General features: G+C 39.9%; 1 protein-coding gene across 1 annotated transcript in view; it reads right to left on the bottom strand.

Annotated features, from left to right (window-relative positions):
• Positions 1-24,442, bottom strand: part of LOC124776139 (cilia- and flagella-associated protein 57-like) — a 178,294-nt gene that overhangs the window by 130,657 nt on the left and 23,195 nt on the right. The window contains exon 3 of the mRNA XM_047250976.1: positions 11,262-11,527. Within this exon, the coding sequence (XP_047106932.1) occupies positions 11,262-11,527 (266 nt within the window). The remainder of the gene's footprint in view (positions 1-11,261; positions 11,528-24,442) is intronic.

Here is a 24,442-nt window from a genome sequence, read left to right as displayed (position 1 = left end):
ACAACCATGCTCCACTATTCTCGACATGCACTATCTGTCAGTAACAGAAGTCTGCCTGGTCGTAGTTTCACAGTCGCGTCACTGACACTTGACTTGGGCAGGTTTAGAAGGGTTGGAATACCCTGACTGCATTTGTTACTCAGGTGACGTCCAGTGACTAGCCCACATTAAAGATCACTGAGCTCTGCTGATCGACCCATTCCGCTGCTGCTGCAGATTCCCTTCTGATAACAGAATACAGCCTGCCTCCTTTTTATGCTGGCGGGTCTGCCCCGTGTTACATATAGTGGTCATTTCCGCATTACATAAGGCCGTCTGGGTACTTTTGATCAGTTGTAGTCTACTGTACACCTCGCTCCTACTGAAGAAGACATTCTATGTGTGACCCTCACAAAAATTTATTAATAGAATTTTGTGTTACCAGAAGAGCCAACACCGTGTTACGAGTGGAGGCCGAAATGCACGCGTTTTAGCTCACGCAGGCTGGCATGAGGAGGGAAGAACTATACTGACATGAGGTCTGAAACATGACAAGGAATGAGAATTCAGAAAACGGACGTAATTAGTTCTATACTTAACTTTAATCCATTAATGATGAACGTCGCTCTTGACGGTACATGATTCACAATATTATCTATTCAGAATACATTCTTGAAGTAATTGTAGTAACTGAATATGGCGCCTTGCTAGGTCGTAGCAAATGACGTAGCTGAAGGCTATACTAAACTGTCGTCTCTGCAAATGAGAGCGTATGTAGTCAGTGAACCATCGCCAGCAAAGTCGGCTATAAAACTGGGGCGATTGCTAGGGAGTCTCTCTAGACTAGACCTGCCGTGTGGCGGCGCTCGGCCTGCAATTCACTGATAGTGGCGACACGCGGGTCCGACGTATACTAACGGACCTAGCAAGTTTGGTGTCTGGCGGTGACATCACATAGAATATTTCACTTCCGTGTTACCTTTTCCTCTTCAGTTACGTTTACAAAAAACTGATCATATTGATCAATTTTAAACAACTTTCAAGTGAAATTTTCAAAACTTTTACTACTTACTGATGACTTTCCTTTTATTTAACATGTCTGTATAAAATTAGATAATGTTTTCTGTGTTTTGCCCTATTTTTCTACCGGAAAGTGAAATAGTCTGTAAATTACGGAATTATACAATTCCACCCTTAGGCTACAAAATAACGTAAGCGTTATACTTACATTATTTCGATCTAGTTTAATAAATAGCACGTTGTTACTGAAGCTATATCAATACAGTATATATAGTTACACACCTTTAATATATCTCAGCAGTTATTTAATAGAAACTATTGTTTCCTCTTTTAATATTTACCATAGGAATACGATACAGAAATTTATTTCTGCTCTAGAGGAATGTCTATGTAGTATTTATTTTTTTAAAAAAATAACCCAAAGTTCATAACAAAATCCCATAGAAAATAAGAGCAAATAATGTCGGAGAGGGAATGAGAACCAAATGATGTGTCGCTTGTGTGAAGAATGATCTCGAACCAGCCGTGGATTTACTTCATTCATACAGACCCAGAATGCATATACCATGGCCACAGTCTGTCACTGATCACATAGTGGTTTACCTCACTGTTCGCTCTTGTAACTGTTATAGTCTCACAGCATGCTGTTTCTAGACTTTGACCCTTGGGCAGTAGCGCAGTAACACAGTCATACATGCACACAAGTCTGCAGGGGGCGACATTATATTAGCTGTAAGTGGGTGCTCCCTCAGCCTTGTCATTAGTATGTTCAGCTTTCGCGACAAAGGTAACTGACAGTTTCTTGCGTATTTCTGTCAATCTGACATACAGTTATGTCAGTGAAACCTTTGACTCATCTCACACACTCACTCACACACATACACACACACACATTTTGTTTAGGTCAAGTGTCATAACGTTATTTCCAAATCTAAGAGATCTGTCAAAATTAATGTCTAAAACGTTGACTGGAGGCTCTAAAATTAAGTGTTTCAGATGTCTAAATCGTTACAAAACACATGTGGTTCAAACATGCTGAGTGGGCACCTGGCATTTCATTGTAGGCCTAAATGAGACTATACTCAAAATCCTGACTAAGTCTATAACTGTACAAAACACATATTGGCTAAAATACTACGCTAAGTAGAAAAGCAATCGCATCTGACACAAACAGGCATCCCAATTACTTTTTTGTAACTGTCAGCTACTGGAAGAGTTCAGTTACTAATTTACACTTTACACCTAGACAAATTTAGTGTCACAATGCTGATTCCACATATGAACTGTTACAAAACACATATCTTAGCATATTATTTTGCTTCAGTTTTCCAGCTGTAACTTGAGATGAAGATACCAAGTACAAAGAAAATAAAAGGCTTCAAGCTTTGGCAGCTGTAAAAAATGAGATCACAGCAAGTGCAAGTAAACTGTACAGTGCTTCCAGAACAAGTCACATATATAAAAATTCTATAAAATTGCCAGTTCAAAGGCAGATGCGTCCTACATGTAACAAGGTGAAGAATGTGTAGATCAGTTAGTAAAGTGGATCTCAGAGAGGCAAAATAATGGATTCCCTACCAGTATAGGTCAACTAATATATATCCACAAATCAGCTGAAAAGTTGAAACTGAATAATCAATTTAAAGATATACTGTATTTGAAGATGAAAAACGTGGCAGGAAGTTGTTAGAAATGTTTTAGCAAAGGTGCTCAAAAGCTATACAAAGAATTTTCCATGGACAATGACTCCATCAAGCTGACCGTTACTTATAAAAGAATGAGGAAGGAACATGCATTGTAATACCAAGAGTTTACAAAAGCGTCATGAAAAAAAGGGTACTACTACTACTAGTACTAGTACTACTAGTACTAGTACAATTATTACTGCTTCTGCTGTTATTACTAGTTACTATTACTGAATGAATGAAAAATGGCATGAAATAAATAATATTCTATTATTTGTATACATGTATATGTATAAATCAGTAAGCCGATTTTACAAGAAAGCTAAGCTTTTTTTTATTTGGTTCCTATCTTCCCGCTGAAAAAAGAGCAAGCCATGTTTACAAATTACTTGAAACACAGTTACGAAACCCAAATCTCGATGTGTGTCGAGATTTATTACAATTTTGCTGAAACACGGTTATGAAGGGGTATTTTTGCTACCATTTCGCTGTAATATAGTGGTGTATGGAGGGATAGTGTCGTGTAATGCCTATTGATTGACAGCGTAAGGTAGCAATATCAGCAGAAGATGACAAACATTTTTACTGCAATATTAGGTTAATGCCTTAACATGAAGTGACTGTAATGTTTGGCTGTCTTTGAAGTATAGTTGAAAGTGTGTAGCTGAAAGCATAGAAATCCTCAGTTCAAACCTATATGAATGTGTGTCACTACTTTACGGAATGCTATTTCACTGAAGCGTCCTGTAGTATACACTGTGTGGCTGGGTATTTACTTTGCTACGAAAATGAAACTATTCTCATCGACAAATGCACTTTAAGTTGTAAATGAGCTATCAGTGGAGGCCTCACACGTTTTGTAGTGCTATAAAACAAATCTCTGTGTGTTTTTTCTCTTCACAGCCAGTACCAGAGCAATAAAGTTACAAAAGGGGGTAGTATTTTCCATTTGTGTTGAATTTGTTTCATCGCTTCACACCTAGTATCTTTATCTTCCGCCGTCCTGAAGTGATATTCTTTACAAAAGGCAATACACTACATTATCTCTCTTAACAGGAACGTAATGATATGAGTACATACTTATTAGAAAGAAATGTACCTGCAGTAGAAAAATATGTCATAAGTATTGAAATGGCAGAATATTTGAGTGTTTTATTCGTTTTGGTTAACATATGCTGCTATGTTGGTTTGACATTGGCATAGGTATCACATCGACCAAATAATAAAGCTATGCATAGAATTTCTAATGCTATGACCATATTTATACATGAATTTGAACACAGCTAAAAATGGTAAGAAATGAAACAGTATCGAAATAAAAACTAAAATCAAATAAAAGACATGAAAAGTATTATAAAATAACAAAAATATCATCAACCTAACAGATATTGGATACTTTTGTTCTATTAAAGGATACACAAGAAGATATAGGAAACATGCATGCAAAACTATAGAAAACGCATGATAAAATCAAATTCACCAGCGAAATTGAAATAAATACCTCTATTAACTTCTTAGATACTACAATAAAGAAAGAAGATTCAGTTGACAAATTAGGAATTTTTCAAGATCCAAGAACTGCAGGTGGTTCATGGTGTGGGTTCCCGTAGTCATGTCCTAGTTCATGAACTGCGGGCAATGTATGAGTGGCCAAGTAAGTGGTTCCGACAGTCAGGATACCAGTTACTTTGGAATAAGGCTGGGCATCTCGGACATCTGAGTTGTGGTTACCTTTGTGCGCATACGGCAAAGACTACCAAATCCACCGGTTAGTCCGTCAGCCGTTAGGGGTTAAACCCAATGGGACTCGGGGCGAGTAAGGCTAGCAACCAGCTTTCATGGAACTTTAAATATGATGCTGGCAACAATCAGAGCAAAATGCCTTGGACCTTTGGAGGTGACGGAGTCCCACCTCTAATTGACAAACGAGGGACTCCTAACATACGACTTTGCAAACAAATGGTAATGAGATGGGGAGCTATTAATATCAATGGGGGCTACTCTGGGAAGAAGGTAGAGCTCGCAGAGGCTGCAAGAAAGGTGGGGCTGGACGTTTTAGGTGATAGTGACATTCGGGTAAGGGGTGAGAAAGAAGAGGAAGTGGGAGAATACAAGGTCTACCTGTCAGGAGTCAAAGCAGGAATAGCACAATGGGGTGTAGGGCTTTACATCAGGAAAGAAATGGAACCCAGCGTAATTGCAATAAGGTATGCAAACGAACGACTGATGTGGATAGATTTGACAGTGTCTAGCAAGAAAATTAGGATTGTGTCAGTATATTCGCATTGTGAAGGGACAGATCAAGATAAGATGGATTGTTTTTATGAGGCACTCAGTGTTGTAGTTGTTAGAGTAAAGGACAAGGACAGTGTTCTGCTCATGGGTGATTTTAACGCCAGGATTGGAAATCGAACAGAAGGGTATGAAAAGGTTATGGGTAAATTTGGAGAGGATATGGAGGCCAACAGGAACGGGAAACAACTCTTGGATTTCTGTGCCAGTATGGGCTTAGTAATCACAAACTCCATTTTTAAACATAAGAACATTCACCGGTATACTTGGGAAGGCAGGGAAACCAGATCTGTCATTGACTATACAATAACAGATCAGGAATTCAGGAAGGCTGTGAGGGACACACGTGTATTCAGGGGATTCTTTGATGACACTGACCATTATTTAATCTGCAGTGAAATTGGGATTGTGAGGCTGAAAGTGCAGGAGGTCAGGTCCATATGTAGGAGGATAAGAGTGGAGAAACTTCAGGATAAGGAAATCAGGCACAAGTACATAACAGTGATCTCAGAAAGGTACCAGTTACTTGAATGTAGTCAATTACAGTCATTGGAAAAGGAATGGACAATGTACAGGGACACAGTACCAGAAGTGGCTAAAGAATGTCTTGGAACAGTAGAGTGTTAAAGTAGGATGAAGCAAACAGCTTGGTGGAATGATACAGTCAAGGCAGCCTGTAAAAGGAAAAAGAAGGCTTATCAAAAATGGCTACATACTAGAACTCAGGTAGACAGAAAAAGTTATGTTGAAGAAAGAAACAAAGCCAAACAGATAATTGCAGCATCCAAGAAGAAATCTTCGGAAAACTTTGGAAACAGGTTGGGGACTATGGGTCAAGCTGCTGGAAAACCATTCTGGAGTGTAATTAGCAGTCTTCGAAAGGGAGGTAAGAAGGAAATGACAAGTATTTTGGACAGGCCAGGAAAACTGCTGGTGAATCCTGTGGACGCCTTGGGCAGATGGAGGGAATATTTTGAAGAGTTGCTCAATGTAGGTGAAAATACAATCAGTAATGTTTCAGATTTCGAGGTACAATGGGATAGGAATGATGATGGAAATAGGATCACATTTGAGGAAGTGGAGAAAATGGTCAATAGATTGCAGTGCAATAAAGCAGCTGGGGTGGATGAAATTAAGTCGGAACTCATCAAATACAGTGGAATGTCAGGTATTAAATGGCTACACAGGATAATTGAAATGGCCTGGGAGTCGGGACAGGTTCCATCAGACTGGACAAAAGCATTAATCACACCAATCTTTAAACATGGAAACAGAAAAGATTGTAACAACTACAGAGGTATCTCTTTAATCACCATTGTGGGTAAAATCTTTTCAGGTATTGTTGAAAGGAAAGTGCGAGTATTAGTTGCGGACCAATTGGATGAAAATCAGTGTGGGTTTAGGCCTCTTAGAGGTTGTCAGGACCAGATCTTTAGCTTACGGCAAATAATGGAGAAGTGTTATGAGTGGAACAGGGAATTGTATCTATGCTTTATAGATCTAGAAAAGGCATATGACCGGGTTCCTAGGAGGAAGTTATTGTCTGTTCTACGAGATTATAGAATAGGAGGCAAACTTTTGTAAGCAATTAAAGGTCTTTACGTGGATAGTCAGGCAGCAGTTAGAGTTGACAGTAAATTGAGTTCATAGTTCAGAGTAGTTTCAGTGGTAAGACAAGGCTGCAACCTGTCTCCACTGTTGTTCATATTATTTATGGATCATATGTTGAAAACAATAGACTGGCTGGGTGAGATTAAGATACGTGAACACAAAATAAGCAGTCTTGCATATGCGGATGACTTAGTTGAGATGGAGATTCGATTGAAAGTTTGCAAAGTAATATTTCAGAGCTAGATCAGAAATGTAAGGACTATGGTATGAAGATCAGCATCTCCAAAACGAAAGTAATGTCAGTGGGAAAGAGATATAAACGAATTGAGTGCCAAATAGGAGGAACAAATTTAGAACAGGTGGACGGTTTCAAGTACTTAGGATGCATATTCTCACAGGATGGCAACATTGTGAAAGAACTGGAAGCGAGGTGTAGCAAAACTAATGCAGTGAGCGCTCAGCTACGATCTATTCTCTTCTGCAAGAAGGAAGTCAGTACCAAGACTAAATTATCTGTGCACCGTTCAATCTTTCGACCAACCTTGTTGTATGGGAGCGAAAGCTGGGTGGATTCAGGTTACCTCATCAACAAGATTGAGGTTACGGATATGAAAGTAGCTAGGATGATTGCAGGTACTAGTAGATGGGAACAATGGCAGGAGGGTGTCCACAATGAGGAAATCAAAGAAAAACTGGGAATGAACTCTATAGATGTAGCAGTCATGGCGAACAGACTTAGATGGTGGGGTCATGTTAGACGCATGGAAGAAGCAAGGTTACCCAAGAGACTCATGGGTTCAGCAGTAGAGGGTAGGAGGAGTCGGGGCAGACCAAGGAGAAGGTACCTGGATTAGGTTAAGATTGATTTTGAAGTAATAGGTTTAACATCAGAAGAGGCACCAATGTTAGCACTGAATAGGGGATCATGGAGGAATTTTATAAGGGGGTTATGCTCCAGACTGAACGCTGAAAGGCATAATCAGTCTTAAATGATGATGATGATGATGATGATAATCATGAGAACTGCAGACAAATTAATCAATAACAAATCTCATCATCCAAAAATTCATAAGAAGATATATTTTCACTTACTAATATGGAGGTTAATAAAGTATCAACTTGGTGTAGATGAAATCATCAAAGAAATAGGAATAATAGAAAAATTAGCCACAGTAAATAATCTAAAAACTACAAATATCAATGGGATCATTTTTAATAAAACATCCAAAACAAAGCTATATGAATACTGTAATACTGAAAACCATACTAATGATAATAGCATAAGACACACCACCAAGAGAACGGACTCATTTAATAAATCACTTAAAGTCTAACATGAAAAATAGAAGTGCCTTTGCTCTACCTATCCTAAACAAAAAACATACATACAAAAACATGAACAAAAATCTCCAAATTCTGCACTCTGCGAAGGAAGGGAAATAAATGAATCTCTTAAAATAAATCGAAATTTTCAGTCAGAATCAGCCAGATACTCCTATTAATAGGCAAACAGTTCTACAGAATACACATTTTTTCAGTAGATTCTGCTAATGCCGAAGAGAAAATAATCCATGCAATAAACACAATTTAATCTTACCTCACCATATATATATATATATATATATATATATATATATATATATATATATATATATAAGCACTTTTTTTAATTTCCCATGTTATCTTATTTCGTATTATTTTTTAACTCTCCATAAATACACATAAAAATTTATAGTCATAGTATTTGAGTATTTGAGATTTTTTCCCAAGCTTAGCTTTATTTTTAGGTCAATGTAATACTTTCGTAATTATCAAGCTGTCACACCATCAAGACAGCATATTTTAATCAAAAGTGATCAGAGAGCTTGAAAGGCGCTGCCGTTTCAGCACATACAGAATATAATGTAAATACATAAAACTGCAACTAGTCACTTTTTTTAATAGTTACTTGTTGTTCCATGAACATTTTTAGGTTTATCCTTAGATGGATTTATGGAAGCATGCTGAATGCTGACAAAGTTTCTGTATGACAGTGTAAATGCTTACAGATACTGTAAAAGCGTGTGAAGTAATGTACCAGCTGGCCATTAGAATTGAAGCAGACAGATAAGTAGTAACAGAAAAAGCTGCCCATACTGCCAAAATCCAGCACCCAGCATTATGATTGAAACAGTAATGTTACTTCCCGAAAATCATCTGAAGATGAACTTGAAAAGGTTTGCAAACTGGTTCATGGAATAATAAATAACTATTCAAAAAAGTGACTGGTTGCAGTTATATGTATTTACATTCAAATAACAGTCATGGGTCCTAAAGTATCCGTAGTGGATAAAGTCAATATCTTTGTACTGCAAGGAGTATCTTTCGGTTAAGTTTACATTCATATCATTACATTTCTATAGATGGAGATAGTGTTGCGTTATCCAGGAAATCACATGTGAATAGCTCAACAGGCAGACACTAGTTGTGAACTAATAAAATAATAGTAGACAAAGTGAAAATTGCCACCTTCTTTTAATAATCTTAAATTACTTCGAGTTCAGCTTGCCAACTAGGCTATAAGTTATATCAGTACCACCAACAAGCAGTCTCATATAGTTTGTTACGTAATACAGATAACGTTTAGTACCTTTCGAAAGAAATACCTTAATCATACAGAATACCCAGTATTCTGTTGCTGAGGAAAAAAAATTAGAAACAACAGCTCCACGTAGTTATCCATGGGTTCAGCTAGCTCTTTTTCTTTTAGATGTGAAAAACATGTTTGGCAAGAAAAAGGACGCTAAGGTCTCTCAGATTTGCTTGGCAACAACTTCCCTTTCCTCTTTTCTCGAGCTGTGCAAAATACGATTGCCACTTCTGTTAACACATCTTTTTCTTTTAGATGTGAAAAACATGTTTGGCAAGAAAAAGGACGCTAAGGTCTCTCAGATTTGCTTGGTAACAACTTCCCTTTCCTCTTTTCTCGAGCTGTGCAAGATACGATTGCCACTTCTGTTAACACATCGGCTTAAGTTAATATTTGGAACTAGCACAAGTATAGAAGGCAAGCCGATTTAAAAAAAAAGGCAGAATTTAAATTTCATTCTGCAGAGGAGTGTGCGCTGATTCTAAACTTCCTGGCAGGTTAAAATTGTGTGCCGGACTGGGGCTCAAACATGGGGCCTTTTACTTTCGTGCGCCAGTGCTCTGCCGGATCGAGTCTGGGTGGAGCGCAGAGTTTTAATTTGCCAGGAAGTTTCGAATCAGTGCACTCTTCGTTGCAAAGTAAAAAAATTCATTTTGGAAACAATTGCCTATGCTCAAGGGCACCCATACGACAGTATGAGACTAGACTAGACCTGGGGGTATGGAGTATTTTTAATATTTTGGAAGATGAATGGCCATTTCAAGTAGGCATAAGAAAGTTCCAGTTCTGATTCTGTCAAAAACCTGCATAACACCCACTTTTGAATCATTTTCTTGACTGAAAAACATCTGACGACACTTTTTTTTCCTTTCACAGATAGTTGGCGGAGTGGGGAGGGGGTGCGCGACCACCATTTTGCCCCCAAGGATGGGCGCCCTTGCGGCCAGGCTCTGGCCAAGCCATGTCCGCGCAATATCCTTTTTTCCCGGAGTGCTAGTCCTGCAGTGTATGCAGAAGAACTTCTGTGAAGTTCGTAATGTAGGAAATCAGATACTGGTGGGAATACAGCTGTGTGGGCGGGTCAGAGCTGCGCGTCCCATGTTCGTGTTCCGATCTGACAGTGTTAATCTGTCAGAAGATTTGAAAAATGTTACCACGATGAGAATTAAACACAAAAAATTATTATTTCCTTCTGATATCCAGCAAGCTGAATGAATGTAATGTCTTCAGTTTGGAGCTGGGTAAGTAGGTCGACCCCGTTTTTACACCTCGTCTGAGGAAGATGAGAGTGTCAGTCCTCGGAAGATGGCGCCGCTTCAAGCTTCTTGACCCCTCGCCGTTACCCCCAGTTGTTCGTTCGCTTCATCCTGTACTTCACCACGTCTGCCTCTTCACCTACTTCCACCAGTTGTATCGCGCGTTTCACGACTAATAAATCACCAATTGTGTGAGACGAGCCCTTTCTCGAGAGGAGATAACAAATTTACGTCGGTAAAGCAGTCTACTTACAGCTGCAGTTATCTTGTAGCAATTATCTGAAACAAAACGAAATCTTCAACGCAGCTGTTCTGACAGACCATAATGCGTTTTTAATCATCTGTGTGTAACTGATGACTTAAAAAACTATCTAATACAGAGCAATATAACAATTTATAGAAAGTGAACAGTCTTAGGTTCATAGCTTCGAACTTTGTATAAGCATATATATCCTAAGGCCACTAAAAATCAAGAAACAAAGGAATTTTTTTGAAGATAGTGGCTTGGATGACCAGTGTGACTGGATGATGTAGTGGTAAGCCCATTGACCTAGTAATCAGGAAGCCCCGGTTCAAATCCCGGTCACGCACAAATTTTCATCTCTTTTCATTCATTTAAATCAATACCCACTGCCAGCTAATGTCTTTAATTTCTTCTTGACTTGATTCAGACTTTGTCTTTTATAAGGGAACTTTCGGTAAATTTGCAAAAAATATCGAAGAACTTTCTGTCTCTGGAGCTCTGGTTATAGCTATACCTCGAAAGTGGACTAGCTAAAACTTACTTACTCCTCGAAACTTTTCGTGTCAATCAGACTAGTTTCCGCCATGTCATAGATATACTTCAGATCTCCAGATTCGAATATTATTAGTCTGCCATCTTTCGTCCCACAGACGAGACGGTCGAACGTGACCCAAGAGGCGCACGTGAATGGGACATATTCGGTCATAGCGTATCCGTACTGCGTCCATGAGTTGTCCAGCACGCTAAGGAGACGGAACAGGCCGGGACCGACAACGCAGATGACTGTGTTGTCGCTGGGGTTGGGCGCAGCCTGAAACAGGTATTTAGTTTGTTACTAATTGTTTCCACATTATTTCGGTTGATTATGTGTAAGTATAACCAAGTACGAGGGGACTTCAAAAAGTGTGTTATACATGTCGTCACGAGCTAAGACTATTGCACAACAAAAGTGGTGGATTGTCAGAGGGAGACAGTGTTCTGGGTGTCCTGCAGCTGCAATACCGATAACAGGTGCATGCAAATGTGCGAGTGAAGTGGAGGACACGCACTCCAAAACTGACAGTGCAATTTTTGTGGGCAGAATACCTAAATTTCTCACATATTTGCTGTGGTATAGTCGCGGTATATGGAACAAATGCAGTGTCGCGTGCAGTCCTGGCGAGATGGTGCAAATAATTTAACAAAGGCCGTACGGATGTGGATGATCTAGATCAGGATGGAAGGCCATCAACAGCGACCACAGACGACAATGCACAGGCAGTCGAGGAACTGATCGCAGCACTTGCAGATTTTCCAGTGATGAGGACAACCCACACAGCGGTTGTCGGATGGCTCCGTGACAAAGGAGCGGATTTCTGTCGTCGGGGAACTGAGTGATTGGTAGAACGTTCCGTCGTCGTTTATGGAGACTTCGTGACTACGTTTACAAATGCTGTCACGTACCTGCGTCACTTTGAAGCGTAGTGCTGTGTTCAATAAAAATTATTTGGTCTACCACAAGAATGAGTAATTTACTTTTTGTAGTCCCCTGGTAGTACAAGCATTAACTCAACTGTGGTACTTTGAAAACACTTAACTTCTATTTCGTACTACGCTATCCCTTCCAGGTCAACAAAAAGTCTCTCGCTAAGGAATATATCTGGTGTCCAAATTAGCTTGAAATTTACCAGGGATCGATGCACGTTACTCATAAACGACATTTCAAAGCTAAAAAGTACGTTTTGCCAGATGTAACGCAGAAGCACGAATTTAAAGCATTTCGAGGATCTTATCATGCCCAGAAGTATCTGAACTGCGTTTGGCCTGAGTTGGATGCAGCCCACCAGTACCGGGTTGAAAACATTTTTCCCCATAAGTGGCATGTCATTTGCCCCCCCCCCCCCCACTCCCTTTGCCCTCCCCACCTCCTCAGACCTAGACGCCTGTCCTTGGGCTCATGGCGAGACTTTTAAAAACAAATTTAAATTTAATGATCCTGGAAATGATTTTTTTTCTTTTAAAATATGTACTTCACAGACATTCCTTCGTAATAGAAGTACATTTCTGGATCTTATTCAGGGGTTAAATAACAGTAGAAAACAACTTGGTTCAGTTTAAGTCAAAGCAGAAAGAACCTGGACCAGTTGTATTTTTCTAGCTACGATAAGAATATGCAACCTATTAAACTGAGTGGAAAGGATGAACATATAAAATTTCCGTTATTAATTCTATAATTTACAAATTATTTCATTTGCCTCTGGAAAAAATTGCAACGAAAATACAAGAAAAAATCTGATTTTATATTGACATGTCAAGCAAAGACACTCTTCAACTAAATAAGTTTAGTGGTATATGAGAAAAAATTCAGTACCAGAAAGTTTGCCACGAAAGTAGTTTTAATCGGTGAAATGGTCAAATTTCTTACGTACACAAGAGAAAAGGAAAACACAAATTTCTGTCATAAAATAAAAATATTTCATTAATAGAGTCATGTATAATTCGTACAATTTTTCAGTGTATGTACTGGCCAGTTTTCCCTTGGGTGACAACTCTGAAATTATTCTAGACTCTAAGTTACTAGCTAATGTTTCATCTGACTTCATGATACTGTTTTCAACGGAAAAAGCTGACAGACCACATAATTATTCCTGAGAAAGTGTTGACCCAAGGTAGGTATTCATCAACTTGATTTTTGAAAATTTTCTTTGACAGATAAATGGTAACGTCAGGAGAATTCATAAGATTCCCAATATATTGCCAAAAAGTGAATAAATTTGCTTTTGTAATGTAAAATAGTGAGCTTTATGCTGACTTCCTCGAGGAATAATTGGTGCTAAGATCAAAATTTCGTCGTTTAGTCGCTTCACAATGATGTCACATTTGTCAACATCACTTAATGCAGTATCAAGAGCCAAGTATCTGGGTTTTAATTGTTCACCTCTCCACGTCTGCAGATTATGAATATTGCATAAATAGCTGAAGCCCTTTCTACCACTGTCCATTAGGTCAAATCTATATTTTAGTGAGCAGATAGCTCTATCAGCAATAAGGTAGAAAAAATTTACCTTAGGAAACCTTCACATTCATTAATGGGTACCTCGTTAGACTCATAAGTAAACTGCTTCTTCACTCTCCTTTGATGGATTTCCTTTTCTTCTTCAAAGTCTGAATGACAGCCAAGTATGTCAGCAAGTACTTTTCCATGAATTACCATGCAATTAAACCCTCTGCTGGTCATATCATCTCCAAACAAACTGTTAACAGTTTCAACTAGATCCATAGCACTCGGTAAGTTTGCAGTATTTCTTTGGGAAGCTTTGCTGACCTGGTCGATCCAAAACATAATTCCATACCAGACCACTGCACAACAATGAAATGTGAATTCTTGTAGCTTTGTTGCAAACCCAGTTACACTGTTTTTACCAGTAGCAGACTTTAGAATTTTCGTTCGCTTCATGAACATCGTCGTACATCTATTCAGTGTAGTATTTAAGATGTTGCAAGGCATCTACAGTAGTGGAATGTAGTATGAAGGTGGGGTATCTACGAAAGTAATAGTACAATGTCTGAAGCGTTGGTGTATGTAGTGAATTATGAAAGTAGTATTTACATATAAGACCCCGGTTACGGTGGCGTGCTGCGACACGATCAGAGCAGTACGGCATGGCGAGAAGAACAGCACTGGCGAAACAAACCATTGTTGTTCAGTGCGTGTGATTAAAGTGGCGTTTTTTTCTGTGTGCGGTGACCAGAGTTTTTGAGTGAGTCTGGCTGTATTCGGCCAATGCCGGCAGCATTTGGCTGTTTGTGCGCATAACTGAGTCACTACTAGAGTTGTGGCGATTCGTGAATGAGTCGTTCATTTGAACGACTCTAAATAAAGAATCGTAAGAATCGAATCGTGATACGGACGAATCGTCGTTCAAAAGAATCGTAAGAACGATTGCGTGTTTCCGAGTCGTGACGATTCCAACGATTCATCGATTCTTAGTACGCTGTGCTTCGAAGGCAAGTTCCGAATCATGCCGAGTCGTGCCGAATGATTATGACCGCAAGATGGCAGTCAAGTGGAGAATGCGTGTGAACAAAGGAAGCTCGGAACGAACAAACGAAGTTCGTGGGCCGTAATATTACTCGTGGAAACCAAGCTGACACTTGGCGGTGGCTGACGGGAACGAGCGTAAAGGCATTTCCCATTTACTATCGCTACCATCAACCACCGCGCCCACGTCACCTTAGTTTTCGCGAGTAATACACGAACTAGTGATGACAGAAACGATATACAGCGAGTACACAGCTCCCAATACAGAGGATTAAAACCAAGAAATCCAAGTATGATGAATAAATACGTACCTCTTTATTTGTTGCAGATGCAATGCAAAACACACACACCTTCTATACACACGATTATGTATTATATTTCGCGTATCTCGAAAACGGCCCTCGCAATGCAAAACACACACACCTTCTATACACACGATTATGTATTATATTTCGCGTATCTCGAAAACGGCCCTAACGATTTGGATGAAATTTTGTATTTAGACTGGTTTTTGCTTTTTGAGTTCACCTACATAGTTCTATTTTTTCGTAAAAAGTCAGTTTTGCAATATATATATCCTACATAGCTCCATTCGTAAAAACGCAATTTTATATTATAAAAAAGCTATTTCACATGTTTTTATAACGCCATCTCGTAAAACTTTTTTAGTACATATTGAATGTTGTTAAAGTTTTGGTTTTTATGTTTATCTGTATATAGGTGTCTTTCCTTACAGCACGCGATTTTACACAAAATAATTTTTTAAATAAAAACGCGAATTTCGTGTTTCTTGGGAACGGCTTTAACAGTTTGGATAAAATTTTATATTTAGATACCGATTTTGATTTTTAAGTTTATCTTTAAACAAAAGCTTTTTAATTAATAATTTCAAGTTCGAGTTTTCGAATGTTATCGTGTTCAGATTCATATTAAATTTTAGTGAAGTAATGTCGCTGTATACGATTGAATCCTACTGTTTAGAAGTATGTCGTCTTCTCACGTAAATAGTAGTGACTGCGGCATGTTCTCAGACAAATTAAAAGCAAAATACCTATGCTTTGTATTTAGAAGACATGAAAGTTAAGCTAAATTTGCTGTGTGGGAGGGCTGTCAGCTGCGTTATGAATGACAAGGGTGATGTGGACTTGGAAAGACATCTTAGCACAGAAAAACATAGGATGATATGAGCCAAACCACGTCTGCCTCATTGCTAGATTTTGTTACTATAAAACAGAAGACTAGTCAGATACGTTCAAGCCACACAACCAAACTGGCATACCACATAATTTTGCACCACCTTTCGCACAAATCGACTCCTCTTTCCTGTCATACTGAAATAAAACAAAAGATGCAATCAAATCAAACATTACCTTCATCAATTAAGGCATTACACGTATAAATCGAGAATCATACTTGTAACGTCATATGCATGTTTACTCATAAATAAACTATTTCTGGCATATCTTATCATGACACAGTTCGATTCTAACCCCATTGACAATTTCAGGCATGTCCTGCCATCTGTGAGTAAGATATAAAACTTTTTGCACTCCGTAAGAATCGTGCCATCGCAGACTAGAATGAATCGTGAAAGAATCGTGAACGAATCGTAGGAATCGATTCGCAGTGTGAGATTGAATCGTAGGAATCGAATCGGGAAAAAGAATCGTGTTGTCCAACTCTAGTCACTACTGTTGCTGGCGCTTGTGTTCCTTTTTTGTAGTGTTGAGAAAGTGATTTCAGCGGGAGCCTTAACAACAGCTGTATTTACTCGTCATCCGTTATGAAACGAGAAAAACAACTAGAGGTGGCAGCAGCATTACAGACTACAAGTACAGAATACATTGCCTTAATGTATTATTTCTTTCGTTCTCTTGAAAAGATACGAGATAATAAAGTTGAAGTAGCATGGCTGACAAACACATGAAAATAGTGTTTTACTATGTGAAAAAATGTTTTCAAAACCACCTCGTTTTGACAGCTTCATTTGAAACTGTATTAATGTGTCTTTCGTCCTGTCAGGTACGTGCCTTGTATAGAACGCTGGATTTCTACTGTGTGTTGCTGATCGACGCTGAGGGATCCCAACAGGTCAATGACAGTGTTGCGGAGAACATGTCATTTTCAGTATCTCCAGCAAATTCTCGTGAGGTTTGTATTGGCTTCTAAAATATGCTCCACTTAGCTCTCATTATTCTCAAAGCACATTAAGTTGATCGTCATGGTCAGGAAAAGCGTTTGTCGGAATATTCTTTCCCTGGATCTAAAACTTATAGGCTGTAAGAGTTGATAAAGTACCTTAACGAGGGATATGCGTTATCTCCAATGAACACAACAGGCAACACACCGGACGCCTTTGTTTTTGGAAACTCTGGTGGTATGTTGAGCTCTTCTACTTGAATTACACTAGAAGAATACACTAGAAGAATCAAATCTACCATCGTCCCTTCACTTTCCACATCACCCGACACCGATTATATTGAATTTACTGCGAGGATTTGCAACTGCTTGTAGCATGATTGAAAAATGAAAATGTTTTATAGTTGTAAACATTGTACCAGAATTTTCTGAGCATTTCAGAAGAATATGTCTTCTGTTAACATCGCCGATTGGACTTGGAAAGTTCTGTGTTTTGTAAATCATTTACAGTATTTAGAAAATCATCTTCAGAAGGCAGTCATGTGTCGTGACTGAGGGCAATTCCACAACACTTTGGCATTTGACTTCATAATCCTTACAATGATTATGAATCCTGTTGTGGAAGTCAGAGCTATGCCTCAAAAACTAATTCTGTTTTCTAGGAACCTGTAACCGTTCTCGTTTCACTAGCTGTTGATAACCCTTAAAAAGTACATTAATCCAGTGAGTAAAACCTGTAGTCACCTGCATATCGTACTGGATAAGAAGTTATACACGGTAACCATATGGCAACCTGCTCTCCTCTTTGCGTACTATCGTTTGCCAAAATCTTGTTTCCATATTTAAAACTGTTTATGAGATACGAAGCTATTATGAGTATTGCATTCTCGCTTTATCGTCCGGGCGCACGAACGGAACGGACTCGCTATATACCATCCATTTTTTCGAAAATGGAGTGAGCAATTGAGCCCAGTCCAAGTTTAAAGAACGGTTCAATATGTTAACTAAATTTGGTAGTACATATGACCTAACGTGCACCAAACGCAAATTCATAGAGACCTCTATTTTTCATAGCAAACTATTCGATTATCTTGCAGTAGATTGATTAATTTTGAAATATCACAGTATCTATGACTATTAACAAAATGATAAGCAGTTCATCTGGAAGCTGACGAATAAAACTGTGAGATTCACGTTATTTCTTCAAAATCGTTTGAAGAAGATTGCAGATCGGCCCGTCTGTGCGTTTGCCGTTCATGCAGTCGAGCGAGCCTGCCTGCTGCCGCGCCGCCCCTCGGCCCGACTATACCCTGGCGCGACGCAGCGCTGGAGCAGCGGTCCTACACACAGTTCTGCTCTGCTCTGTTGGCCTCTCCATTACAGAACCGAACTAACATAAAATATCATTACGGAATTCCATCGTCTCTTTCAGAACAAAGTCAGCTGTTCGCATTTCCTAAATGAAAATTGGTATAAAGATACTCATTGGCCTGTTGCGTTATTGCACTATCAGTACTTTGTCCAACCTCTGTTCCGCCTTATTACCTCAAAAATTCTCTTTGACATTCATTTTGTTAGGTTTTGCGGTTCCTGCAGTGAAATTATCGCCAACTATTCTCGTATCGCTGTTTTCAGCTTTCATACGGCCTCAAAATGCCTTCCACTGCGATAAACACGCCTTCCAAATATTCACCTAGGATTTAGTTTCAAATCCGGGTATGTGCCGGCCAGGCAAACATCAACACCTTTATCTTCAAACCAGTTTTTGGTTGTAGCAAAGACATGCACAGATGTATTGTTTTGTTGAAACATTAGACATTCGTCCCCTACGTTCTCATACATTCTAATCACTTCTCTCTCTAGCATGTCAGCTTACATGTAAGAGTTCATTCTAGTGTTCAGTCAAGGAATGCGTTATTTGCCTTTAACGCAGACGGCTGTCCAAATCTTAACACTTTTATCACCAAAATTTCTGCTCATTCTTACCAGCTGTTCTGTTCTCAAGTCATGCCAGTAATATTGAAATCCATCTGGATAATTTAAATTAAATTTTTTCTCATCACTGAAGATTAATTTTTCCCATTCTAAAGTCCATGACATATGCTTTTCAGAATAGCTTCTTTATGTCTGAATGTTAGAACAGGTTTCTACAGCCACTTCTTGAGTGCAAAATGTTGTGACAATATTTGCCGTACATGTCTGGCAGTCACTGGCAACTGTAAATCGGCAACAAATTGAGAAGAATAACGGTTTGTGGCCCTTCCTGTGGCTGACAGTAATCGTTTCTATGCCTCAGATAATTTTCTATTTTCCCCATATTTTCTTTTCTGTCCATATCATACGCCCCATCTCACGAAATTATCAATCTCTGTACTTCATTGGTTCAACTTCTTGGCTATTTGACGATCAGAGAGCCTCATTTCCCGTATACACCGAGATTGCTTTTTCATCATATGATAACTGTTTTCCGCATGGCGTTGTCACAGCCGTGGTTTCTGAATACAACGCTCGCTGTCACTCATGGCGTCTGTTTCCTATCTGCAGTAACGGCATGTACGCACTCACTAACACTGCACACAGCCGACTGGCATTATACGGAGTTCCACCCTCTGTCACCTGAGTCGGTGATATGTACTACTGACACCAAATGCGATCCATTTGACCGCATTTGTCGGTATACTAGATCTCTTACTAGTGCATATACGCTCTGCACAAGTATTGTCAGCGGACACAAGGAGAATTGGCTGCTGTCCGTAAACGGCTGGAAGCAGCGTTGGCTACCGTCGACAGCCTTCTGGCCAGTGCTCAAAGTTGTGGTGACTTACGAGCGCTGGAGACGAGACCTGCAACACGTCTGGTGCCACTGGAATCCCCTGGTGACCTGTATGTCACTGCAGCTTCCGATACGCAACATCTAACCGGCCCGTCCTCACTCCAGAGTGGGTGGCAGAAGGTGGTGGGTCACGTGTCAGTGGGCGGAAGGCGACAGAGGGAGCAGGCCGTGCGGCTGGCTGCCTACGTCTTAACGACAGGTACGAGGTGCTGCCCAGTGTTGATAATTCTCAGCCAGCATGAGATGCTTCTCCTATTGGCCCAGCCACCGATTTCCTGTCCAGACCGGACAAGAGCAGAGAGTGGGTATGCGTATCACCGGGAGCTCCAATGTTAGACGGGTGATGGAGCCCCTCAGGGAAATAGCAAGCACGGCGGGAAATGGCAGTGTGCACTCGGTATCTTTGCTGCCAGCTGCTACCGAGCGCACTGGGTGCAACCGGCTGCATGTAGTGGCACATGTCGGCACGAATGACCCCTGGTGCTTGGGTTCTGAGGGCATCCTCGGCTCCTTTCGGCGGATCACTGATTTGGTGAAGGCAACTAGTATCGCACGCGGGGTGCAGGTTAAGCTGTCTATTTGTAACATCGTACCCATGGTTGATCGCGGTCCTCTGGTTTGGAGCAGAGTAAAGCGTCTGAATCAGAGACTGAGACCACTCTGCGACGGTATCGGATGCGAATTTCTCGACCTCCGCTATCGGTTGCAGATCTGTATGGTTTCATTTAATAGGTCTGGTGTGCACTATACGACAGGAAGCGGCTACTAGGGTAGCGGAGTACACGCGGCGTGCAACCCTCCCTTGTGAGCAAAGACTATTTGCCTGATAAATTAGCCGCAATACCGCAGATCGGAGATAGAAAAGGTTAATATGATTTTAGAAAACTGCAGGAGCATCCAAGGAAAGGTTCAAGAATTAGTATGGCTTACTGAAGGTTATCAGTATTACGGACAGAAAGTTGGTTGAACTTGGACGTTAATGACAACGAAATCCTAAGTTCAGATTGCTGTATTTACCGTAGGAATAGGTTAGTCGCCAATGACGACAGAGTGTTTACTGCAGCAAAGACTTCGATAAAATCTAGCGAAGTTATCGCGGATTTTGATTGTGAATTAATCTGGGTGAAGTTAAGTACCAAAGATCGGTCAAAAATGGTAATCGGATGCTTTTCTAGACCGTCTGGGTCAGGACCTCCAGTGGTAGAGCTCTTCAGACAGAACTTGCAGAATATCGTTAGTAACTTTCCTGATTCTTCCTTTGTAAATAGGAGGTGACATCAACTTGCCAGGCATAGACTGGGGGTGTCATTCTATCAGGGATTCGTGTGACATTGTTCTGGATGTCTTGTACGAAAATTACTTTGAGCAGATAGAGAACTAACTCGTGAGGGTAACATCTTAGATCTCCTGGCAACAAACAGACCTGAAGTTATCGAGTCAGTTAATGTAGAGAAAGGTATCAGTGATCACAAGGCATCTATTACAACGGGTGTTACAAGGAATGTGAAGAAAAGTAGGAAGATATTTTTACTAAATTTCAGAGTATCTGAGCAGTCAGCATGACGACGAAGATGTGGAGTAAAAATGGAAAAAATTCAAAGGCATCGTGCAAAATGCCCAAGACAAATTTGTACCGAGTAACTTCTTAAGGAAAACTGCTACATAAAGAGAACTTCGTCTCAGATTCAAGAGAAGTAAAAACCTACCTGAACGAAACGGAAACGCGCGTAAGGAGAGCAATGAGAGAAGCGTTCAATGACTTTGAAAGTAAAACTTTGTCAACCGATCTGAGTAAAAACCCTAAGAGGTTTTGGTCGCATGTAAAACCATTAAGTGGTCAAAAGCATCTATTTACTCACTTAGTGACAATACTGGCGACGCGCGGTGTGGCCACGTGGTTTGATGCGCCATGTCACGGATTGCGCAGCCCCTCCCACCGAAGGTTCGAGCCCTCCCTCGGGCATGGATGTGTGTGTGTTGTTCTTAGCATACGCTAGTTTAGGTTAGTTTAAGCAGTGTGTAAGTTTAGGGACCATTGACCTCAGCAGTTTGGTTCCTTAGGAATTCACATACATTTGAACATATGAACCATACTGTCACCGAAATAGAAGATAATAGAGAGAAGGCCCAAATACTGAATTCCGTCTTCCGAAGTTGCTTCACCGCGGAAGATCGTAGCACTGTCCCTCCTTTCAAACGTCGTACGAACATCGAAATGGCAGATATTGAGGTAATCGATCCCGGAATAGAAAAACAACTACAGTCATTCAGTAGTGGAAAGGCGTCAGCACCAGATAAGATACCTATAAGATTCTGCAAATATTATGCGAAAGAACTTGCTCCCCCTCTAGCAGTAATTTATTGTATATCGTTTGAGCAACGAGGGTACCTAGCGACTGGAAGCAACTGCAGGTAGTTCCCGTTTTTAAGAAATACCGTAGGCCAGATGCACACAATTACAGACCTACATCGTTGACGTCAATCTGTTGTAGAATTATGAAACATGTTTTATGCTCAAGAATTATGACCTTAATCTGTTGTAGAATTATGGAACATGTTTTATACTCAAGAACCTTCTTGGACAAGGAAAATCTCCTCTATAAAAATCAACATGGATTCCGCAAACAAAGGTCCTGTGAAACTGAGCTCGCTCTCTTCCTCCATGATATCCACAGCGCCGTAGGCAATTGCGCTCAGGTTGATGCCCTGTTCTTTGACTTCAGAAAGGCATTTGACACCGTCTCCTACTACTGTTTAATGAAAAAAATACGAGCTTGTCAGGTATCAGAGCAGATTTGCGACTGGATTCATGACTTCTTTGCATACAGAACTCAACACGTCGCTCTTGACGAAACAAAATCGACAGATGTAAAGGTAATTTCCGGAGTACTCCAAGAAAGTGTGATATGACCGTTATGAGGTACTTCAAAAGGACCTCTTTCTACAAGAATTCGTCGTATGTTATCACTCATCAGCTTTAAGAAGTAAGTATAATTTTTAAAATGTTAAAAAATTTATAAGGTCATACTCCTATGGAGCAGGTGAAACAGGTGAAAAATTAATTTTACGCACAAAGTAAAGATCCGATAACAAGAAAATTAAGGTTGCTCATTCACGGAATTTTAATATACCGGTAATCGTAAGACACTGTGTGTAGCAATTCCTTCATCAGTTTTTCACAGTTAAACTGTCCTTGGGACTCCATTAACGTATTGTTATCTTGTCCTTACTACACAACGGCAGAGTCAGTGCAAGAAATATGATGTCTACATTAATGTCAAAAATACTAACCAGGACAATATTTTATTTTGAAGTCAGTGGTGGCTGCTGCCCACACAGTCAAGACTCGTTTGCGGACTCTTGTTTATTCGTACATATTTGCTTTTGTTAACCATATACTTTCAGCCTTGTCAGAACTGTACAAGAATACCAGTGGCACTTTTTCTTTCAAAAGCACCTGTTTTGTAATCTTCGCTACCTTTATAAACAGAATTTTGCATTAGTTCATCGTTTTATCTAAGAGGCTCAAAGGCATCTATTTGGCTCTCCCAAAGGGTACCACTGACAAGTGTTACACTCAGATAAAATGTGTGCTTCTTCAAAATACGCCGTCGATAGGTAAATGCAGAAAAAATTCGTTATCTACTGCAGAGACGTCACGTGGAGAATCTCCTTTAGCAGATACCAGTGTGCAGCACATGTGGCGTGCTGAAGGAGTATTACATTTCTTATTGAGGTAGCACAACTGGATGGGGACTGAGTCTAAAAGTTTACGTTTCAAATATATCTCCACTGAGGAGAACTGATACTGAAGTAAGTGGTGGCTTTTAACAACAAATTCACACTTATCTGTTTGCATCTTTTATCTAATACTTTGACCAGCGTAAGTTTTTACTATTAATTACGACACATTCTGTATACTAATTTTATACTAGGCGCCTCCTCCGCTTGGCGTCCTAACCGGCCTCTCTTGTGGCTCGGTCCTTAAACTGGCCGTGGACACGTATAGCTAACAGCACATGCAACAAAGCTCAGTTCACCAAAGATAACAGAGAAAGGTGCCTACAGTGCCAGTGTGCGCCAGGCTGAGGTTCGTAGTCACCTGAAACAAGTGAATATCGGTCCAAAGTCGAGCATCGTCATGTGACTTTTGTCGAATCTGTTACTTCCAACACTCACCGTACCGAGTGTCTTTTTGGAGAGCGCGCTTAGCAAATGAATTATTAAACGCTTATAAACCTAGCAAAAATACATTAATAATTCCCTTTACTGTAATTACAGATTTACTGAATGTCAAATTTCAAAGGGAACTAGTGAAAGAAATTTGCAGGTAATCCTTCTCATATGCAGGGTAAGATAAGTAACAGGACAAACGTTAAGGACCCAAATTGGCCAACATGATAACACCGCATTTCTGTGTTCTTATTGATGCTGTATCAAAAATATTAAGATTACAGAAAATGATTTGCCATCTTCACTGTTAATTGCACGCTTGGCGGCCGAACACCCCGCATGGGGTCTCCCGGCCAACAATGCCGTACGATCATTTCATTTTCCTTTCTCTCACCTTAAGTATAATTTTTACAGGATTAATACTTCAGACTAGCAAAATATATCGGAATTTTAAGTAATTTTTTGTGTGTGTTTATGCTCCATAAATATGTAGTAGTGTAGCAACTCTTATGGGAGAATATGTATAAAGCCTTTTGTAATCAATATTTTTGTGGAACGTT

The sequence above is a fragment of the Schistocerca piceifrons genome, chromosome 2 (assembly GCF_021461385.2).
Source record: "Schistocerca piceifrons isolate TAMUIC-IGC-003096 chromosome 2, iqSchPice1.1, whole genome shotgun sequence".
NCBI classification, from domain to species: domain Eukaryota; kingdom Metazoa; phylum Arthropoda; class Insecta; order Orthoptera; family Acrididae; genus Schistocerca; species Schistocerca piceifrons.
Note: the sequence above shows the minus strand (reverse complement) of the source record. Positions and strands in the feature narration are given on the sequence as shown.